Here is a 17,715-nt window from a genome sequence, read left to right as displayed (position 1 = left end):
AAACCTCTGATGATTGCGTGGCTCAGCTAAGCATGGGTGGGGGGGGGATTTTTGCTACCGGTTCTCTGAACCACCCACCGCTATCGTTACTGGGTAAGGCGATCCAGTCCGAACTGGGAGCATTTCACCCCTGAACTAATCTGATTTGAAGGTAAATTATTCCATAGAAGAAGAGTTGCAGCTATACCCTGTTTCCCCCAAAATAAGACATCCTCTGATAATAAGCCCAATCGGGCTTTTGAGCGCATAGCAATAAGGCCAAGCACTTATTTCAGGGTTAAAAAAAATATAAGACAAGGTCTTATTTTCATGGAATACCGTTTATTATAGTTGTGCCAATTTTTCTTTCACTTTGATCCTTGTTCCTACCTACTGGGAATCTCTGCATCAGGAATTTTAGGGAGCATTGATATTTAAGACACTGTTTATGATCTTCAAGCTGTTATCCCTACTTCATCCATCTATATGTGTGGTTGTGCATGCCTGTGGCTGCATAAAGTTAAAAGGAAGTTTTACTTTTCCCTTATATATATATTTTTTAAGTTTTGTACATTATTTCTACTTTTGCTTGAAGCTCCTGAAAAAGGAAGTGGGAGTTGTTTTTCTTTGGGCCACATAAGTCAAAGCTAGGATGTAATACTGCAGAATTTTTTCTTTGTCATCATCATCATCCTCAGTTTATTAGTAAATAAATTCTCAGGATGTAGAAAAGAATAGAATAGAATAGAATAGAATAGAATAGAATAGAATAGAATAGAATAGAATAGAATATTTATTGGCCAAGTGTGATTGGACACAAAAGGAATTTGTCTTGGTGCATATACTCTCAGTGTACATAAAAGAAAATATACCTTCATCAAGGTACAACACTTAACAACACTTAATGATTATCATAGGGCACAAATTGAACACTTAATGATACAACACTTAATGATAGTCATAGGCTACAATTAAGCAATCAGGAAACAATATCAGTATAAATCGTAAGGATACAAGCAATAAAGTTACAGTCATAAGTGGAAGGACGATGAGAAGATTAATAGTAGTGCAGACTTAGTGAATAGTTTCACAGTGTTGAGGGAATTATTTGTTTAGCAGAGTGATGGCGTTCGGGGAAAAACTGTTCTTGTGTCTAGTTGTTCTGGTGTGCAGTGCTCTATAGTGTCGTATTGAGGGTAGGAGTTGAAACAGTTTATGTCCAGGATGCGAGAGGTCTGTAAATATTTTCACAGCCCTCTTTTTGACTTGTGCAATATACAGGTCCTCAGTGGAAGGCTTTTTCTGCAGTTCTAATTATCTTCTGAAGTCTGTGTCTGTCTTGTTGGGTTGCAGAATCAAACCTATCTCTCTCACAAACCAGCATTAAGATGAAAGCTGCCATTGCCCCCCACACACACACAAATAAATGGTGGCACTGGAAATAGAAGGACTACAAAATAGCTATGTCACAGCAGAAAGTCAGGATACAAAAGGCTGTATGGCAGTCGAGGGACAGCCGTTCTCCCTTCCTAAACATACCAAGTTCTTGACCCAACGTTTTTGGAATGGAATTGAACTCACAGTCCCGCCTGGTTTTGTTTTAGTGTTAAAAAATAGAAATAATACCTAAGCTTAAAAGTTCGAATTAAAGCCTAGTTGTAGATTGGAGAAATGATGCAATGTTTGCTGCTTTTAATAAACATCTTGTTTATATTTTAGGCAAAGTCGTGCATCTGTCATATGTGCGGTGCCCATCTGAACAGACTTCATTCTTGCCTCTACTGTGTCTTCTTTGGCTGTTTTACAAAGAAACATATTCACGAGCACGCAAAGGCAAAACGACACAACTTAGGTAAGTAATTATCCTGGATTCTTGCATCAAAATTATTTGTTTATGAAGGCGTGAGCTTTACAATATGGAAAATCCTGCAGGTAGACCGAATAAATTCAGACAGGTTGTTTCTTCTGGCTAAGGGGAATATTCCATATAATCCACCAAGAGGGTTTTTACAGAAAAAAATTAATATTGAAGTTTTCCTGTAATTATGACCATGATTAATTGAAGCTAAATATGAATAAATAACTGAAGAGCAAGCTAATGAAAATAAAAGTTACATAGTTTCTCATTTTTATGTTCTCTACTGTTATAAAATCTGAAATTACAGAAACTGTTGCGATTTCTGGGGATTCATAGTTGAAAAGTTCATCATTTTAACAGAAAATAGGGAAACGAAACACAACTCTTGATTTGAATGGGATTTCAATATTTATTAAACAATGCAATTTTTTTGTCAGTGGCCTGTAGTATATAGAAATCTTAGCTAGTTTCAGATTTTTTAACGTCCAAAATTTCATTTATTTGTAAAGATATGCATTTTTTATCGAGTTCACTTCAGAGCTTTCCCTCAAGGTTTTCTTTAACCCATCTATGATTTACATATTTTATAATTGCTGTATTTTGACTGAAATAGACATTTAGCTGTAGAACCTCCTTGTAGAGGTTTCTTTTTACTGTTGTGTATTTACTTTGTTAGCCTCATCTTCCTGGATTGGCAGATGCTCAGCCTGATAGGATTCAGCCAACAGTATGTCATCTTCTTATCCATGTCTATGTAAATGCCCTATTGTTTAAACAATTATATATAATTCCTTTTATTTTTGATACCAGTCTGGAAACTCTTAGAAGCCAAGAAGCCTGAATTATTCATCCATAGGTTCACATACTTGCATTCTGTATTGAAGAGTAAATCCAGTAATGTTTGCAACGGCAGCCACCATATCTACGTACTGTGATGTGGCTGTTGCTGCTACCACCACCGCTGCCCTTTGGCTGCAGTCAGTTACAGGTAGTCCTTGACTTACAACAGTCCGTTTAGTGACCGTTCACAGTTACAATCGGACTGTAAAAAGTGATTTAGGACCCATTTTTCACATGACCATTGCAGCTCCTCCATGGTCACATGATGAAAATTCAGAAAATTGGCAACTGATTTATATTTATGACGGTTGCAGTATCCCGGGGTCATGTGATCCCCTTCTGACAAGCAAAGTCAACGAGGAAGCCAGATTTACTTAACAACCATGGTGGCAAGTTAGGTTGTAAAATGAGACAGAATTCACTTAATAAATGTCTCGCTTAGCAATACAAATTTTGGGCTCCATTGTGGTCGTACGTCGAGGACTACCCGTACTCTGACAGCAGTGGTTGCAGACCATCAGGCCCCAAATACAAAACCACTATTGCTCAGCTCTGCTTCCAGTTCATTCTCAACTGGGCACATACCAGAATGAACGAAATTTCTTCTTTGAAGCTCTTAGTGACTCTGCTTAGCTAACAGCAGTCTCCATGGAAACAAAGAGAAATTCAAACTCCAGAGACCCAAATGCACATCATTAGCAAAAGCAGTTATATGTATATTTGCAAAACGAAAGTATTTGCACGTTTTGCACCCAGAGGTCCAAGAAGGAAGGAGTGAATGTTTGAGGGATTTGCCACCTTGTTTTACAGGGCTTGTCACTGACAACCTTCTTTCATAGGTCCTAAGCATTGGGCTCACATTTTTATATTCTGAATTGTGTTCTGTCTTTTTCCACGTGGTTAATTTGGAAGGTATTGAACCTTGCAGTAAAGACTCTACATCTCCTGATCTCTGAGGTAGCTGGAGATGAACTTTGGTAAAAAGCTCAGTTTTTCTGGCTGTGGTAGCCCTGACTCCATTATCCCTTGAATTAAGGAAGATATTATTTACGGTGCAATTCTCAGGGCAATGTCAAAAACAAGTTTGTCTTCTTTCACCTAGCCAAAAAGGAGAAGAAAATTGAGCTCCTAAACTGTTATCACATCTTTATTGCTCCTTTGGAAAAGCAGGCCAGGTAGTTTCCATATATTTCAGCAGGCCATAAATTTGCCAATAGTAAGAATCTTGAACCCTGAAGGAACTTTGCCCATATTTCAGACATTAGCATCTCTTACAATCTCGTAACCATCTGGTAGCAAATGAACCCAAGTGAAAATCGCTTTACCTGTTTTGAAACTGGTGCAAAGACAAGGATGCTAAATTTGGATGTGGGAAATTAAGATTCCAGTCTCTACCCAACTGGGACAGTTGTGAAATAGCTACAATTTCTTAACCGTTTATTTAGCGCCGTCGTAATTTTGAACAATCACTGGACGAATTTTTGTTAAGTGCGCACCACATGTAGGCATACTAGTGCAGGAATCCACCATTATTTTCTCCGTTAAAAAAAACACACTTCGATTTGTTTAATATATTAGCCATATAACGTAGATAACTCAATCTTGCAAAATCTGTATCACAGTAGACTTTTCAGAATCTGCATTCCAGCATCCAGATGACTTTAGAGCAGGGGTGTCCAAACATGGCATCTTTAAGACTTGTGGACTTCAATTCCCAGAATTCCTCAGCCAGCAAAGCTTAAAATGTTAAAGTAGCCAAGGTTGGGCACCCCTGTTTTAAAGTGTAAACTGTAAGTCTTCCTGGCAAATAGGAGGCTGGATAAGTGAGCCCAGATTGGAATGGAAAAAACATAAGCAGACTCCTCAGTGATGGGTCTGTTATGTGTAGGCTACCATAAGAAGCCATCTCAGTGGTTGCTTCCAGGATGTGAATTAATAAAATAGTTTAATCACTGCTAAAACATCCCGTTTGATGCAAATTAGGCTGATCATCCTGGATGAATTGTATTTATACAATTTATACAAATATAAAAAACATAAATACATAAATATAAAAGGGAAAACTTGTCAGTGAACAGGGATTATGTGATTTGATGGTGGATGTGTAATAGAATCTGTTCTGCCATTTTCATATTTTTTATCAAAATCTTCATGAAGATGTGGGGGTTTTTTTGCACTTGATTCTCAAATGTCAGTTACACCATTTTTATACTAGAGAGTTTTGAGATAACTGACACTGCTGTCTTTTATTTATTTACTTTTAAATATTATTGCAAAATTACTTTGATTTGTAGCCAAATTGCAGAGTAGAACATAAATTAAGATCTATAAGAAATGCTACATTTTTAACAACACTGAAGCTTTATTTTAGGGTATAACGTTCAGATAATCATATTGTAAGGCTCTTGACATTCATCCACCCATTATATTGCTATAGCAACAGTTAACGTGGATGGGTTATATAAGCAAGAACTGCATTCTATGCTATAGTTAAAACATGTTTTTCATTTTAAAAATCATTCCCATCTTCTTGTTACATGGAGAGAAAGGAATGTATGTGTATGAAATTAAGATAAACAAATCTTCTCATTCATCTTTTACGTTATTGAACAGCTTTACCTGTTAACTCTAATGAGCATAAGTTATTTTGTAAGTAAAAGCAGTTCCAACTTGGTACACACAAAGATTGTATTTATTTTTTTAAAAAAAAATCAGTCTGCTTTAAAGCTAAACCTAGTATTGAAGCTCAGTTATTGGGTGAACTGCCTTTATCAAATAACAAGTCTTCACAAATCCATTTTAAGATGCTATGGGACATGGGTGTCCCTGACCCTCTTCCAGATCCATTAGTAAATCTGCCAATTAATGATGGGAACTACTTTTATAAAAATCCCCTTATCTAATATTTGGATTTCCAGTTTAATCTAGTGCAGCTAATTATTTCAATTTCAGCAGTGGAGTAGAACATTTGTAAATTGTGATAGAACAGTATTAAGCAGAAATTTAACCTAAGAGTTTTGAAATCTTTGTTCTTAGTTTGGTAAGACTTAGTAGAGCATCAGATTTAGTTAAATTAGAATATGGAAATGTTACAAGATCAGAGTTGTATGTCTTAATTAACCTAAATCTTCTAATCACATGTAACTCAATAGTTAAACAAGGAAAATAGATATATCCTCATTTTAAAGGGGTTTGTTAATCTTATTTTAAAACATAGTAACCTTTAGAAGGCTTTTCCTAGTGAAAATAAATTTCAGTTTTATTTGTATTAAAAGTTACATAGCTCATTGTCAAATTGGAGGTCCATTGATTATAAGAATACATAGGCAATACATTTTGAAGCGTATTACTAGTCTTGACCTATACCTAAAATCGCATGGCTTTGTAGATCTAGCATGTGTACCATTCAGGACTATCAGATAATTCTTGATTTAAAATTCGCTTTTAGAAATTTAGAAAGCTTTCTCATATTGCTTAGAAACAGTACAATCCATAATTTCTACCTTTCCTTAACATGATGGAATTTTTTTGAGGCTTGCAGAAAAGGTATGTCCAAGCACAAAATAATTCTATAGAAGTTTCTCTGCTTACTCTTACTCTCTGCAGGCTGATGAACATAAACAGTGACATAGATTCGATTTTCACAGGGAATGTGAAGCTGTGCCTTGGCTGCTGAGAAATATTTTCATATCATTGGTTGTGTCGGAGATTCATACCTTGGAATCTGTGATAATTGTAATCAGGAAGATTTTTAAATGTTGCTGCTTGTCTGAGGCTTGGCAATAGACATATAAAAGTCAACATTTGTCATGTGATAGTAGTCCAAGTTGCTAACAAGGCGAGATTAATGATAGACAATTCTTTATTTTCTTAATTTTTTAAAAAAATGTTTTTTTTCTCCACCCCTTCTTCTGCAGCCATAGACCTTTTGTATGGGGGTATATACTGCTTTATGTGTCAAGATTACATATATGACAAAGATATGGAACAAATTGCCAAAGAAGAACAGCGGAAAGCTTGGAAACTACAAGGTTTGGTTTTCTTTAAGTATCTGCTTGAAAGAAGTTTTCATTTCAAGTCGTACTTGGCCCTTTTATTCTTGTAGAAAGAAAAATAAGAAAACTTAAACAAAAGTTTTGGGGGAGAGAGAGATGTAGAGATTATTTCTCTTCAGGAGTTAAACTGAACACATCATGAAAGGATAGCCAGACTAAATTTAGGAAGAATATTTCAGTAAAATACTTTTTCCCCTTGTGATTGTGCAGAGTTAACGATAAAGCAGACTATTCAGATCTTTTTGGAACATAGTAGACAAAAATTTATATTCTTCATACAAAATGCCACGCTTTCCCTAGGCAGTTACTGTGCCAGCTTAACAAAAATGTCACTTTGTTTGCACATACAGTATGTATATATGTAGATATTAACACACAAATATATGTACACACATTTGTTTTATTATTCAGTTTTCTTTCCCTAATTCTTTTCTTTTTTAGCCTTCACCCCAACAATGATTTCTCACTACCAGTGTACAATGACAGGTAAGAAGTGTGAGCTGGCGACACGTTTCACTAGCAAGTGTCCCTTTACTGATTACCCGCCATTTTTCAGCAAGAGACAGAATTTGCAATGTTTTCATTTCGTAAAGAATGTATTTTGTGATCCAGGAAATAGTACATTCTGCTGGACCTTCCTATAGCTGAGTTGCTCCTCCAAAATATTCCCCCTTCACATCAATTAAAGACTAAAAAAATAATAATAATCCTGTCTATCTAGAAGGAATTGCACCATTTTTAGGTGGTTGTTAAAAATAGGTATGCACGTTGCCACTGCATTGTTCCATCATTCTCAACTGGCATTTTAAATCTTATTTTTAAAGTAGCTCAATCAAAGGAAGAGAGGGAGGGATAGTGGATAGTTCTAAGATAGTTTTGGAACAAGGAAATAATGCCACAAAATTCTTGGCAAAGTATCATTAAACTTCCTCTACATGACAGTCAAGTAACCCCTTATCAATGCCAAGTTATGCTTATTATTTCAGAAGCAAACAGCTCTTTTGCTGAAAATCGGCAGTGATGCCTTCAATATTTGAGAGTGAGCCCTCAGCTTGCTATATATGTTTCTCTACTAAAACAAGGCATTTTACAGGAAGCCTTTTCAACTCGCAGCCCTTTTGATGGCCGGGAGGGCTGTTTTAACTGTTAGACGTGACATACATCTAAAGTTGAATGAAACCTTTTTCTTCCTCATTAAAATAAATAGTTGATAATTATGTAAGTACTTGTCCTGTAAATATCTGTCTGTGTATTTAACGATGTGTCTTTATTGTTTGCTCCTTACTTACAGAATCTTGTTTCTGCCATTAACACTAATCCAAACAAATATGTACGGAAATTCATCTTGATATGCTATGTCTAATACACGCTTACTGTGCAGAGTGGATATAATTCTCGAGATCTTCTTTAATCCATCCCTCTGGTTGATTTGTGCTAAGTCCTTCCCTTCGTGCCAGTTGTTTCTGCGTTCTAGTTTTATGAGATTTCAAAAAGTTAAAGCACTGGTCCTTGGAAAGAGCCGATGGGTTTCTTGTGAAAGCTCAATTTTTGAAAAGCTTTGCTGAAGACCCTAGCTGAGTCTTTTTATCTGTCGTGGTAACAGTGCCTCGTTCATTTTTCAAATGAAGACTTCATATTGTATTTGTTTATAGTTCTTCCATCCAATATTTCATGGAAATCTACTTTAGCTTTATTTCCTTTTGGTGGTTAGAATATTAGCTTAGTAGTAATAGAAAAGCACAGGAAATTCTTGTTGTTTGAGGTGAAGAGTAATCCCTCCCTCTTTTTTGGGGTGTGGGTGAGATGGTAGAATATTTTATCATTTATTTATAAGATCATGTATCTCTAATTTGCATAGTCATATATACAATTGCATTGTTGGTGTATCAAATTGAAAATTTAAATGCCCAACGGGTATCATTTTATTAATCTGTTTTACTAACATCTCCGATTATAATAATTAGACTCAGAAAGCCACCAAGATGGCCCATTTCTCCCCTTTCTTCGAATTGTTCTCTCTTCCAAGCAAATTCATATCCAGAGTATGCATGCCACACACATACCTGCATACATGCAGATATACACACATGTTCTCATAGACAGATAACAATCACCTGTTTTTCAGCAACACATTGTTAACTTACAACCAGGATCCAAAGAACTGCTTATACTCAGTGGATATAGACAGTAATTGCCCAATAGAATAGCTACTTTTCCTTTCATATTCTCCTTTGAAGCTGTTCACTCAGGAGCTATTCTTTCAGGCAGATAAGCTTCAGCAGCCTTACAGAATTAATTGCAAAGTTTTTTGGCTTTCAGCCTATATAATTTATGGTCCAGATTGCAGAGACAGACTGAGAGGGATATTAGTTTTTACATACTTAAGAAAACGGTTTGAAATATCACCCACATTGTATTGGTTCTATACATCAGCTTTTCAAAATAGCACATAGCTTGCCTAATGAATTGGATTATTTATTTTTGCTGTTGTCATCATATTTTTAAAACATCTCTGCCGAAAGGTCATGCTTTAGGGGTGGTTTCACTGACAGCATAGCTGTCTTAACTCAAAAGAGCAACCTATATGAAGGGCAACCTGCTATTGTGTTTTTAATTTAAAAGTATTTTGATCCACTGCTAGGAATAAGAAAAGGAGAGGAAATTGTTACTTTAAACATGGTTAAATTGCCAATACAGTCCAAGCAATAAGTCTTGCATGTTTTTAACACACATTTGTGAGAACATACTTAGAAGCTCAGAAATATAGGGAAAACTATGTAATGAATGGTGCAGTTTGCATTCCAAAGTATCCTTATAGCTACCAGCAGTCTTCTGAAATACATTCCTATATTTCTTTTCATTATCCAGGTATTGGAGAGAAGTATTCAACTTGGGAGCCAACCAAACGAGAGTTAGAGCTGCTTCGACATAACCCCAAGCGACGAAAAATAACCACAAACTGTACCATAGGTAAGGGAGAGAATTGCATTCCTCACTAAATTCTACACTCATCTGCAGAATTACAGGTAGTCCTTGCTTACCAACTATTCAATTCAGTCACTGTTTGAGGTTACGGTGCTGCTAAAAACAAAACAAAACTTTACAGACCATGTATGACTTTTGTAACGTCCCTCAGTCACATGATTGCCATTAAAATCAATGCACCTTGGTCTGTATCTGATGTGTTTCTTCTTTTCTTTTGCCCTTTGCAGAGCAAGAAAAAGTTGAGAGAGATGTATTACAAGAGAGTAAGCTGTTTGCTCTTCTGTTCATCAAAAGCAATGTGATCATACTGGCGGCCCAGGGTTGGGAGCCACGGGTATACTATACAAGCTTGCAGTACTCTCTTGAAACCTCTTTCTCTCCAATCTCTCCACTCTGCAGAGGGGCGGGGAAGCAAGAGGTTTCTGTAGTCTCCTTTGCCTGACTTTCCTGTGTGGAGCAGAGAGATTGAAGAGGGATTTCAAAGGCTGTGGCACATTGCATTGCATCGCTTTTGATGTATACAAGAGAGTAAGCCGGCCCAGACACATCAGCTTTCTAAAGCAAGGGGGAATGGTTAGGAGGCAAACACAGGCCCAAGGTATGAAACTGAGTAGTCCTATCTCTTTTCTGCCAGAAACCCCAGTCCTCACCATGGTATTTGCAACTTAGTGGTAGAACTTTTAGTCCCAATTAGGGTCATTAAGCAAGGATTAATATTCATGCTTCATTAGTCTTTTATGTATTGATTTCCCATGTATTGCACTTTGACTTCCCTATATCAAAATATTGATATAGTCAATGTCCTTGCAAAGTCTTCAAAGTTGGAGACTTGGATATTGTTAATACTTTGAAGGGAGCCAATTTTGTCTTTTTTACTTATCCCTTTGTGATACTTACCTATTTGTCTCTTTTTTCTCTCCTATTTTATGAGCCTCTTATACTCTTTCCAAATAATTTATCTTTTGTTCTTTCATCATTTATTTGGTCTGACATATTTTTGTTGCTCAGATGCTTTTTTGTTACTTTATCAATGTATTCTTTCCCAAAGAAAAAACTGAAAAAAGAGCAAAATCTTTCCTCCCTCCCTCCCTCCCCCCTCCCTCCCTTATATTTCATCCAATTTCTCTCTTGTGCTACTGTTCCTATTTTTCTGCATAAATCCCTTGTGGGCAGGGTGGGTCTTAACTCTTCTTGGGTGTAACTGTTGTTGACATTAATACACTTTCAAACTAAAAGTAAGTAAGTTATACATTCCATTTTTTCCTCATGTTTTTGCAACTTTTGGAATCCAAATACCATAAAAGCACTACAGCCTTGGAGTTGGGTAGTCTCAGTTCTGAAGACAAATGTTAAACTCAAGGTCTTGGGAAAGTGGCTTATGAAGCTATGTCTGTATGCTGAAAATGATATAAAAGTTGGTGGAAATAATTCATTTCACATGCCACTAGGAAACTTAGGACAGAGTTCTCCACAGAATGCTCCACTATTGTAAAGAAAGTCCAGCCATGTGTCAAGTCAACAGCGCTGGACAAGATTGTATTTTGATGAATTGAAAGTCCGAGGAGGATCACTGAACAATGAAACCACTTTGCTTGCTTGTTCTGCTGGCTGTTTTCACTTTCGTTGAAAGGTTTCTAGCTTTCCTTAAAATAGAAATCCCTACACTCAGGAATGTGTGTTGAGGTGAGGAATCCAGAATGAAAAAATTCTTCTGCATGCAAAATATTTAGTCATTTGTATTATCTTTATGTCAATTACACATTTTACTTGAATGAAACTTGGAGTTTTATAAGTGAACATGGTTTGCATGAATTTTTATTTATTAGGAATCAAGCAAGCATACTCAAGATGAATTGCTTATGTTTTCACTGTCCTCTGTGAGCAATTAAACTGTCCAGGATACCCCATTTCAGGTGGCAATCTACCCCTAAAAACTGCTTATTTTAACCCCATTGGTATCTGTGTTACCGAATTCATTCAGGAATACACATCAGCAATCTAGCTCCATCAACATCCTTAGAACTAACTGGGTTTCCTTTAAAATTGGTTGAATATTTCACAGCAATACAGACATTTAATAATAATAAATGTAAGCCTTTATCATTAATCCTTTAGAGTTGTTTGAGAGTCTCAAGATGTATTTACTTTGTTTGTCTGGGGTCCATAGGCATGAAAGATCAAGTAGATTGTATATACCTATATTTTTTTTGGGAAAAATGATTATATGGTTAGACATACAGGTAGTCCTCGACTTACAGCAGTTCATTTACCGACCATTCAAAGTTACAGGGGCACTGACAAAAGTGACTTATGGCCGTTGCAGCATCCCCATGGTCACGCAATCAAAATTCAGTCGCTTGGCAACTGATTCATATTTATGACAGCTGCTGTGTCCCAGGATCACACGATCTCTTGCGAGCTTCCGACAAGCAAAGTCAACGGGGAAGCCGATTCACTTAACAACTGTGCTACTCATTCAAGAGCTTCTGTGATTCCTTTACAGATGTGCCAAGGAAGGTCATAAAATGGAGCAAAAACTCACTTAGCAACTGTCTCACTTAGCCATAGAAATTTGGGGCTCAGTTGTGGTTGTAAATTGAGGATTACCTGTACGGAGATATTTCAGCCAAATTTCTAATCCCGTCTTAAGTAAAGGTAGCACTTGTAGCCTAGGCTATTTACCCTGTGAGTAAGAAGGCAGAACACGAATGCGTAGATGTCAAAGCAGAATTAAGCAGGACTCGGGGTTTTCTAGAGGGTCAGCTTATACTTAAATGGTCTGACATTAGGAGTGAATAGAAAGTTGGCAAAGTTTGTTCATAACCCCAACTTTTTCAGGATAGTGAAAACTTAAATCGGATTTTGAAGAGCTTCACAAGAATCTCCCCAAACTGGGCAGCAAAATGGCAAATGCAGTTCAATGTAAGTAAGTTTAAAGTGATGCACATTGGGGAAAAAAACGTTACTTTCACACATAATCAAGGGGCTGATTTAACTTCCTAATTAGCAGAGGGATTTCGGGATCACTGCAGACAGGAACATACTGTTCCAGTGTAAAGTGCCTGTGAAAAGGTCCCTCTTCCCTCGAGAAATTACTACGAACATTCAAACAACTTTGTTATATATTCAGGAAGATTTGTGGTGTGATCTCTTGGAATATGTGCTGTTCTGACAAACCTTCAGATCAGATTTGTGGAAATGGGAAACGAGCAATACAAATACCGGGAGTCTGGTACAGTTTCCTTATTAAAAAAATAAACTTTGGCCAAGAGCATTTTAATTGAAAAGAGTGATGAGAGATTGATGTGAAAAGAGAGAGAGGGGGGGGGGTATTTCTTTGGTAAGAATTTCATGCAATGAACTAGAGAAATGGGAAATTGTAGAGTGAAAAAAGTATTTTATAAAGTGTGTATTGTTGTAAACTGGCACAGCACCCTGATAATCATCTTAAAGCAAGCTGAATAAATAGACAAATAATCCGCATCATTTATTACTTTTTGAGGCTTGTTTACCACAAAATCTTAATAATATACTTTGTATATCGCAGTGTATATAAAAGGATGCATATTGACTTCCACTCAATACAGCTAATCTGCAAACTTTTAAAATAGGTTCTGCATATAACACTCTGAATAACTTCTGACTTCTAATTCAAGACATTGCTGTTCTGCTGTGTCATATCAACCTTATTCGAAATCAGAAGCCTGATAATGTTTTAAGTAGATTAATTTTGAATGCTTTCTAATTAAAAGGGGAAAAACAAAAAAAACCCCAGTTCATTCTTCCTATTGTGCTGTATCTTATTCATGTGATGTAAATGAGCACATCAGATTAATTTCAGATACCAGGGATGTAAGCATAGTGTTGTGTATATGTGTGTGTTTTTTCTCTTGCCTTGCACAGCTTGTATTTTGTTACCCTTCCCCTCTTTTTTTCCCTCTGTAAGAACAGTCTTCCTGACCAGCCTTGAGGTATTAGCTAGAGAACAGTCTGCTTCTGATTAGCATATGAAGTTACTTTGTGGCCGAAGACTATTGTTTTCACAATAGGCAGAATTAGGCTTCCAAAGTACAGGGATAATTAGCTAAAGCCACCTGGGATTCTCATTTGTTATGTTGCCAAAAAAATTAAAATAAATAAAAGGAGAGGAACGACCTCTTTTAAAAAAAAAAAAATAGAGAGAAACGGGAGGAGGAAATAAAAGGAGGAATGGAAGAGATGCCTCTGACAATAGAGACAGAACAGTGGCAGGTGTCTTTTGCAGCTGTGTGACATTTGGCAGCATGACCTGGGGTAGGAAAACATGAGTGGAATAAATATTGTAATAGTTCTTCAGCCTAAAAGTGACACCAAGAAGGTTTTGTAGGCTGAAAAGTAATTAAGACATTATTTCTGGTTCTCTAGGCAACATCCAGAAACATTGCTTGATCCTTCAATATTATGTAAACTGAAGCGTGAGTGTCTGAGCACGAGGACAGAGGTGATGGGAGATGTTGAAAATTGCATGAATGAATACTTTAATGACTACTTTTAGACTAGCTGGTTGGTGAACTGGGCCAAAAAAAATCAAAAAATCAGCACCAGCTTACTTTAAACTTGAGAAAGCAAGGGTAGTCTTTATTATAGTTTTGGTCAAAATGTAGTGGTCTCTAAAAGCCCATGGTTGAAAATGGATTTCTGTTAATTATGATGAACATACTGTAATTCAGAAGTGGTATTCTGTCTATATGAGACAGAAGCTAAATGAAACATATAGCCTCTCCATTAGTGAAAAACGGATAGAGTTCTTGCTAAACAAACCTCTGTCTAATTTAATGCCAATTAACTGTCTTGTTTTCAGTTTACTGAGATCAATATGGTAAAAAAAAATTATCTGCAAGTAGATTGCTCCCAGCGTATCTGGCTTGTATAGAAACAATCTGAAGCCCCTATCTAAATTATTAACAATAGTACCAGAAACCCATCCACTTAAAATATTTGTGTGTGAATCCAATTCTGCCGTTCCTATTTTAACTCCCGCCTGAATTAACCCCCTTCTTTCTAACTTCTCAATAGAATGGACCAATGAAAGAATAACTTCCATTATTTTATACACATGTAAGTCACAAAAATCTAAACCCCCTCTTTTTTTCAATGCCCTTTTTCCCCCCCGATTTGAAAAATGCAGAATCATAACCTTGATTTGGCCTGTGGTTTGTCCTTTCACTTATAATTGTGTTTTCAATTCTACTACCTGGGGCCTTTCCTTCTGGTACTTGATTCTCAGAAGTCATGAGAAAATGTGAAGCTTTGCTGTGTATTTCCCCCCCCCCTTCCTTTCCCCCCTCCTTCTGCACGGTCCCCAAAAGGCATGTGCAGAAACTGCCAGAATGCTTTTCTGAAATCTGGCTGCTCCAGGAGGCTCAATTGTACCAGCCATCTGTGAGAGAAGAATCACACAGCTGCTTCCGAATTCTCAGAGGTTTGTTGGCGCCTAGAAATCTATGGACAACATCGACTTTTCGATCAAACGGAAACTCCCAGATTTGCTGCATCTAATCTGGTGATCGGGATGCAGTTCCCTTAAGTTGCCTTCATAGGTCTGGGGTGATCATGTGCCTTTAGTGATGCTGCTGCTTGCCGATTTCTATTTACGGGATGAAGTGATAAACCAGAACTTGGATAATAGGCTTCAGGAAGGGATGCCAAGTTAACATAAAAATCTGTTGCCTTCTGAATGAGTGCTTACCCCCCCCCCCCCCAGGATTCATATTCCCTCCTTAACGGACGGGGTCCTAAAAATAAAAACTCATCCCTTTTCTGTTGTTCTATCTTGGTTTTTTTTGTTTATTTTTCACCAACACAGGGAATAAAACGGTTGACTTTGATACTCACTTGCTGAATAAATTCTGAGAGAAAAACTATGACGTAGGTGCTGTTCTTAAGTTGATCTGCTTCATTTTTCTGGGTTTCCTATATTGTATGACTGGTTTAAATCAAGTCATCTAATCTTAATCCATATCTACCAAGCAATTCTTTCATGAACTGGTCTTATAATGTAAAGAAATTAAGAAACTTTTTGGTTTCATTTATTTTGGGAGTGTTTAACCTGATCTAACAAATTTTGCATAATAAACGGAAACAAAGAACAAAAGAACATGTCTGTGTAGACATACTGCCTTACAATACAGATAGTCCTCGATTTACAACAGTTTGTTTAGTGACCGTTCAAAGTTACAGTGGCACTGAAAACTGGGACTTATGACCGTTTTTTCAGAGTTATGACTTTTGCAGCATCCCCATGATGATGTGATCAAAATTCAGATGCTTGGTAACTGTTTCATGCTTACGACTGTTGCTCTGTCCCAAGGTCACGCGATCCCCTTTTGTGACCTCCTCACAAGCACAGTCAATGGGGAAGTTAAGTTCATTTAACAACTGACGGGTTACTCACTTATCAACTGCAGTGATTCACTTATCAACAACTATGGCAAGAAAAGTTGTAAAATGGGACAAAACTCACTTAACAAGTATCTCAACAACAAGAAATTTTGGCCTCAGTTATGGTCGTAAGTTGAGGGCTACCTGGAGTTTCTTCTTAGGGATCCTATTCAGTTTCTTAGTGTGACTTTTTATGAATAAATAGGTATATAACTCTTAATAGGACCTGATCCTATTAGATGTCACAGTGATAGTTAGGCTTGCTCATGCATTCCATTTTCCTCTGAAGAAAATCATTGCTGAAAAATCTTAGCAGTCCCATAGATTCAGTAGTTTAAAACCCAGCTCTTTGAGGCAGAAATTTTCATTAAACCACTGAAATCTCTTCTACGCGATATATGTGAGTCAGAGAAGCATATGTGCATGTCTTCAGTTATCTGGAGACAAACTTCAAAGATGAATTTAACTGTGCTGCCCCAGCTTTTGATTATGCTTCTTAATGAGTCACCAGTTAGTTGAATTCAGATAACGGGAATGTCTTGCGTCTCAAAGAAGGATTCACCACACATTTCTATTTGAGGTGTCTTGGCTCTGACCAATTCATAGGGGATCGGTTTTCCTTTCCCACCAAGAACATCAGCTTTAGAAAAACTTGTTTTATTTAAAGAGTAAATTGCATGCATTTCACTACTCCACCCTGGCTCTTCTTCACCACTACTGAACAGGCTGTACAGTCTAATAGCTGGGAGAGTCAGTGGCAGGAAATCAGATTCTACAGCTGTGTGCAAAACTGCCAACTTAATGATTAATGCACATTTTTTTAAAAAAGCAACTTTTTTGCAAACTAACTTCTTATGATGATGGCCTTCCATGTAGTAGTCTAACCCTTTTCAAAGTGCTGCTTTCCAGATGCATTGAACTTAAAACTTCCATAAGCCTTGGATTGTGGGAATTGTAGCCAGACATATCCCTAAATGGGGCAGCCTGGCAAAAGATAATTTGCAAGCTCGCAAATCTCCACTTCATTGAAAACGACCAGGGTTAAAATGGATATGGCAAGCTAATATATGTGAACTGTTGGTTTCCTGCTATTCTGTGCCATACAGTGTTTGAGTCTCCCCCAGATGTTTTGCATGACTCAGTAAAAGGCTCTCTTGTGGGAAATACAATATAGACATGACTAAACCCTTTTTGGGGGGCTCCAGATGACAACAGCGGTAACTTCCCATTAGCACTTTGAAAAAATTATTTACCTATAGTTCTAATGACTTGCCTATTTTTCATAATTCATGAAATTAAGCTTTCCTTCAAGTTTATGAACGAAGGCCACTAATGATGCTGCATTTGTGTGGTTGTAGATAAGACGAGTTCCTGGTATATTTAAGAAACTCAAAACCCCAAATACATTTGATTGGTTTGCTGGTTTGCATCATGAGCTGCGATTGCATTTATTTAAACACTGGCATTGGTAGCAGAAGCTGGCAAAACAGTAAGAATGGGTGATTTTTGCTTTGTTTTATTATTGTAATGTTAATGAATGCTCCTCCATGCAGCTAAGCAGCATTAGTCTCTTTTCTT

The 17,715-nt window shown here is 37.0% G+C and overlaps 1 protein-coding gene across 4 annotated transcripts in view; it reads left to right on the top strand.

Moving 5' to 3' along the window:
• The window catches only part of USP22 (ubiquitin specific peptidase 22), a 60,060-nt gene that overhangs the window by 13,780 nt on the left and 28,565 nt on the right, over positions 1-17,715 (top strand). For 3 of the 4 annotated variants that reach the window (XM_058157189.1, XM_058157187.1, XM_058157186.1), the window contains exons 2-5: positions 1,699-1,831; positions 6,595-6,708; positions 7,174-7,218; positions 9,601-9,702. In XM_058157189.1, the coding sequence (XP_058013172.1) occupies positions 1,699-1,831; positions 6,595-6,708; positions 7,174-7,218; positions 9,601-9,702 (394 nt within the window). Of the gene's footprint in view, positions 1-1,693; positions 1,832-2,513; positions 2,565-6,594; positions 6,709-7,173; positions 7,219-9,600; positions 9,703-17,715 lie in introns of those variants that run through there. The other variant, XM_058157190.1, reaches the window with a different exon arrangement.

The sequence above is a fragment of the Ahaetulla prasina genome, chromosome 14 (genome assembly GCF_028640845.1).
Source record: "Ahaetulla prasina isolate Xishuangbanna chromosome 14, ASM2864084v1, whole genome shotgun sequence".
NCBI lineage: Eukaryota > Metazoa > Chordata > Lepidosauria > Squamata > Colubridae > Ahaetulla > Ahaetulla prasina.
The sequence above is the reverse complement of the archived record's forward strand: the minus strand, read 5'-3'. Positions and strand labels throughout refer to the sequence as shown.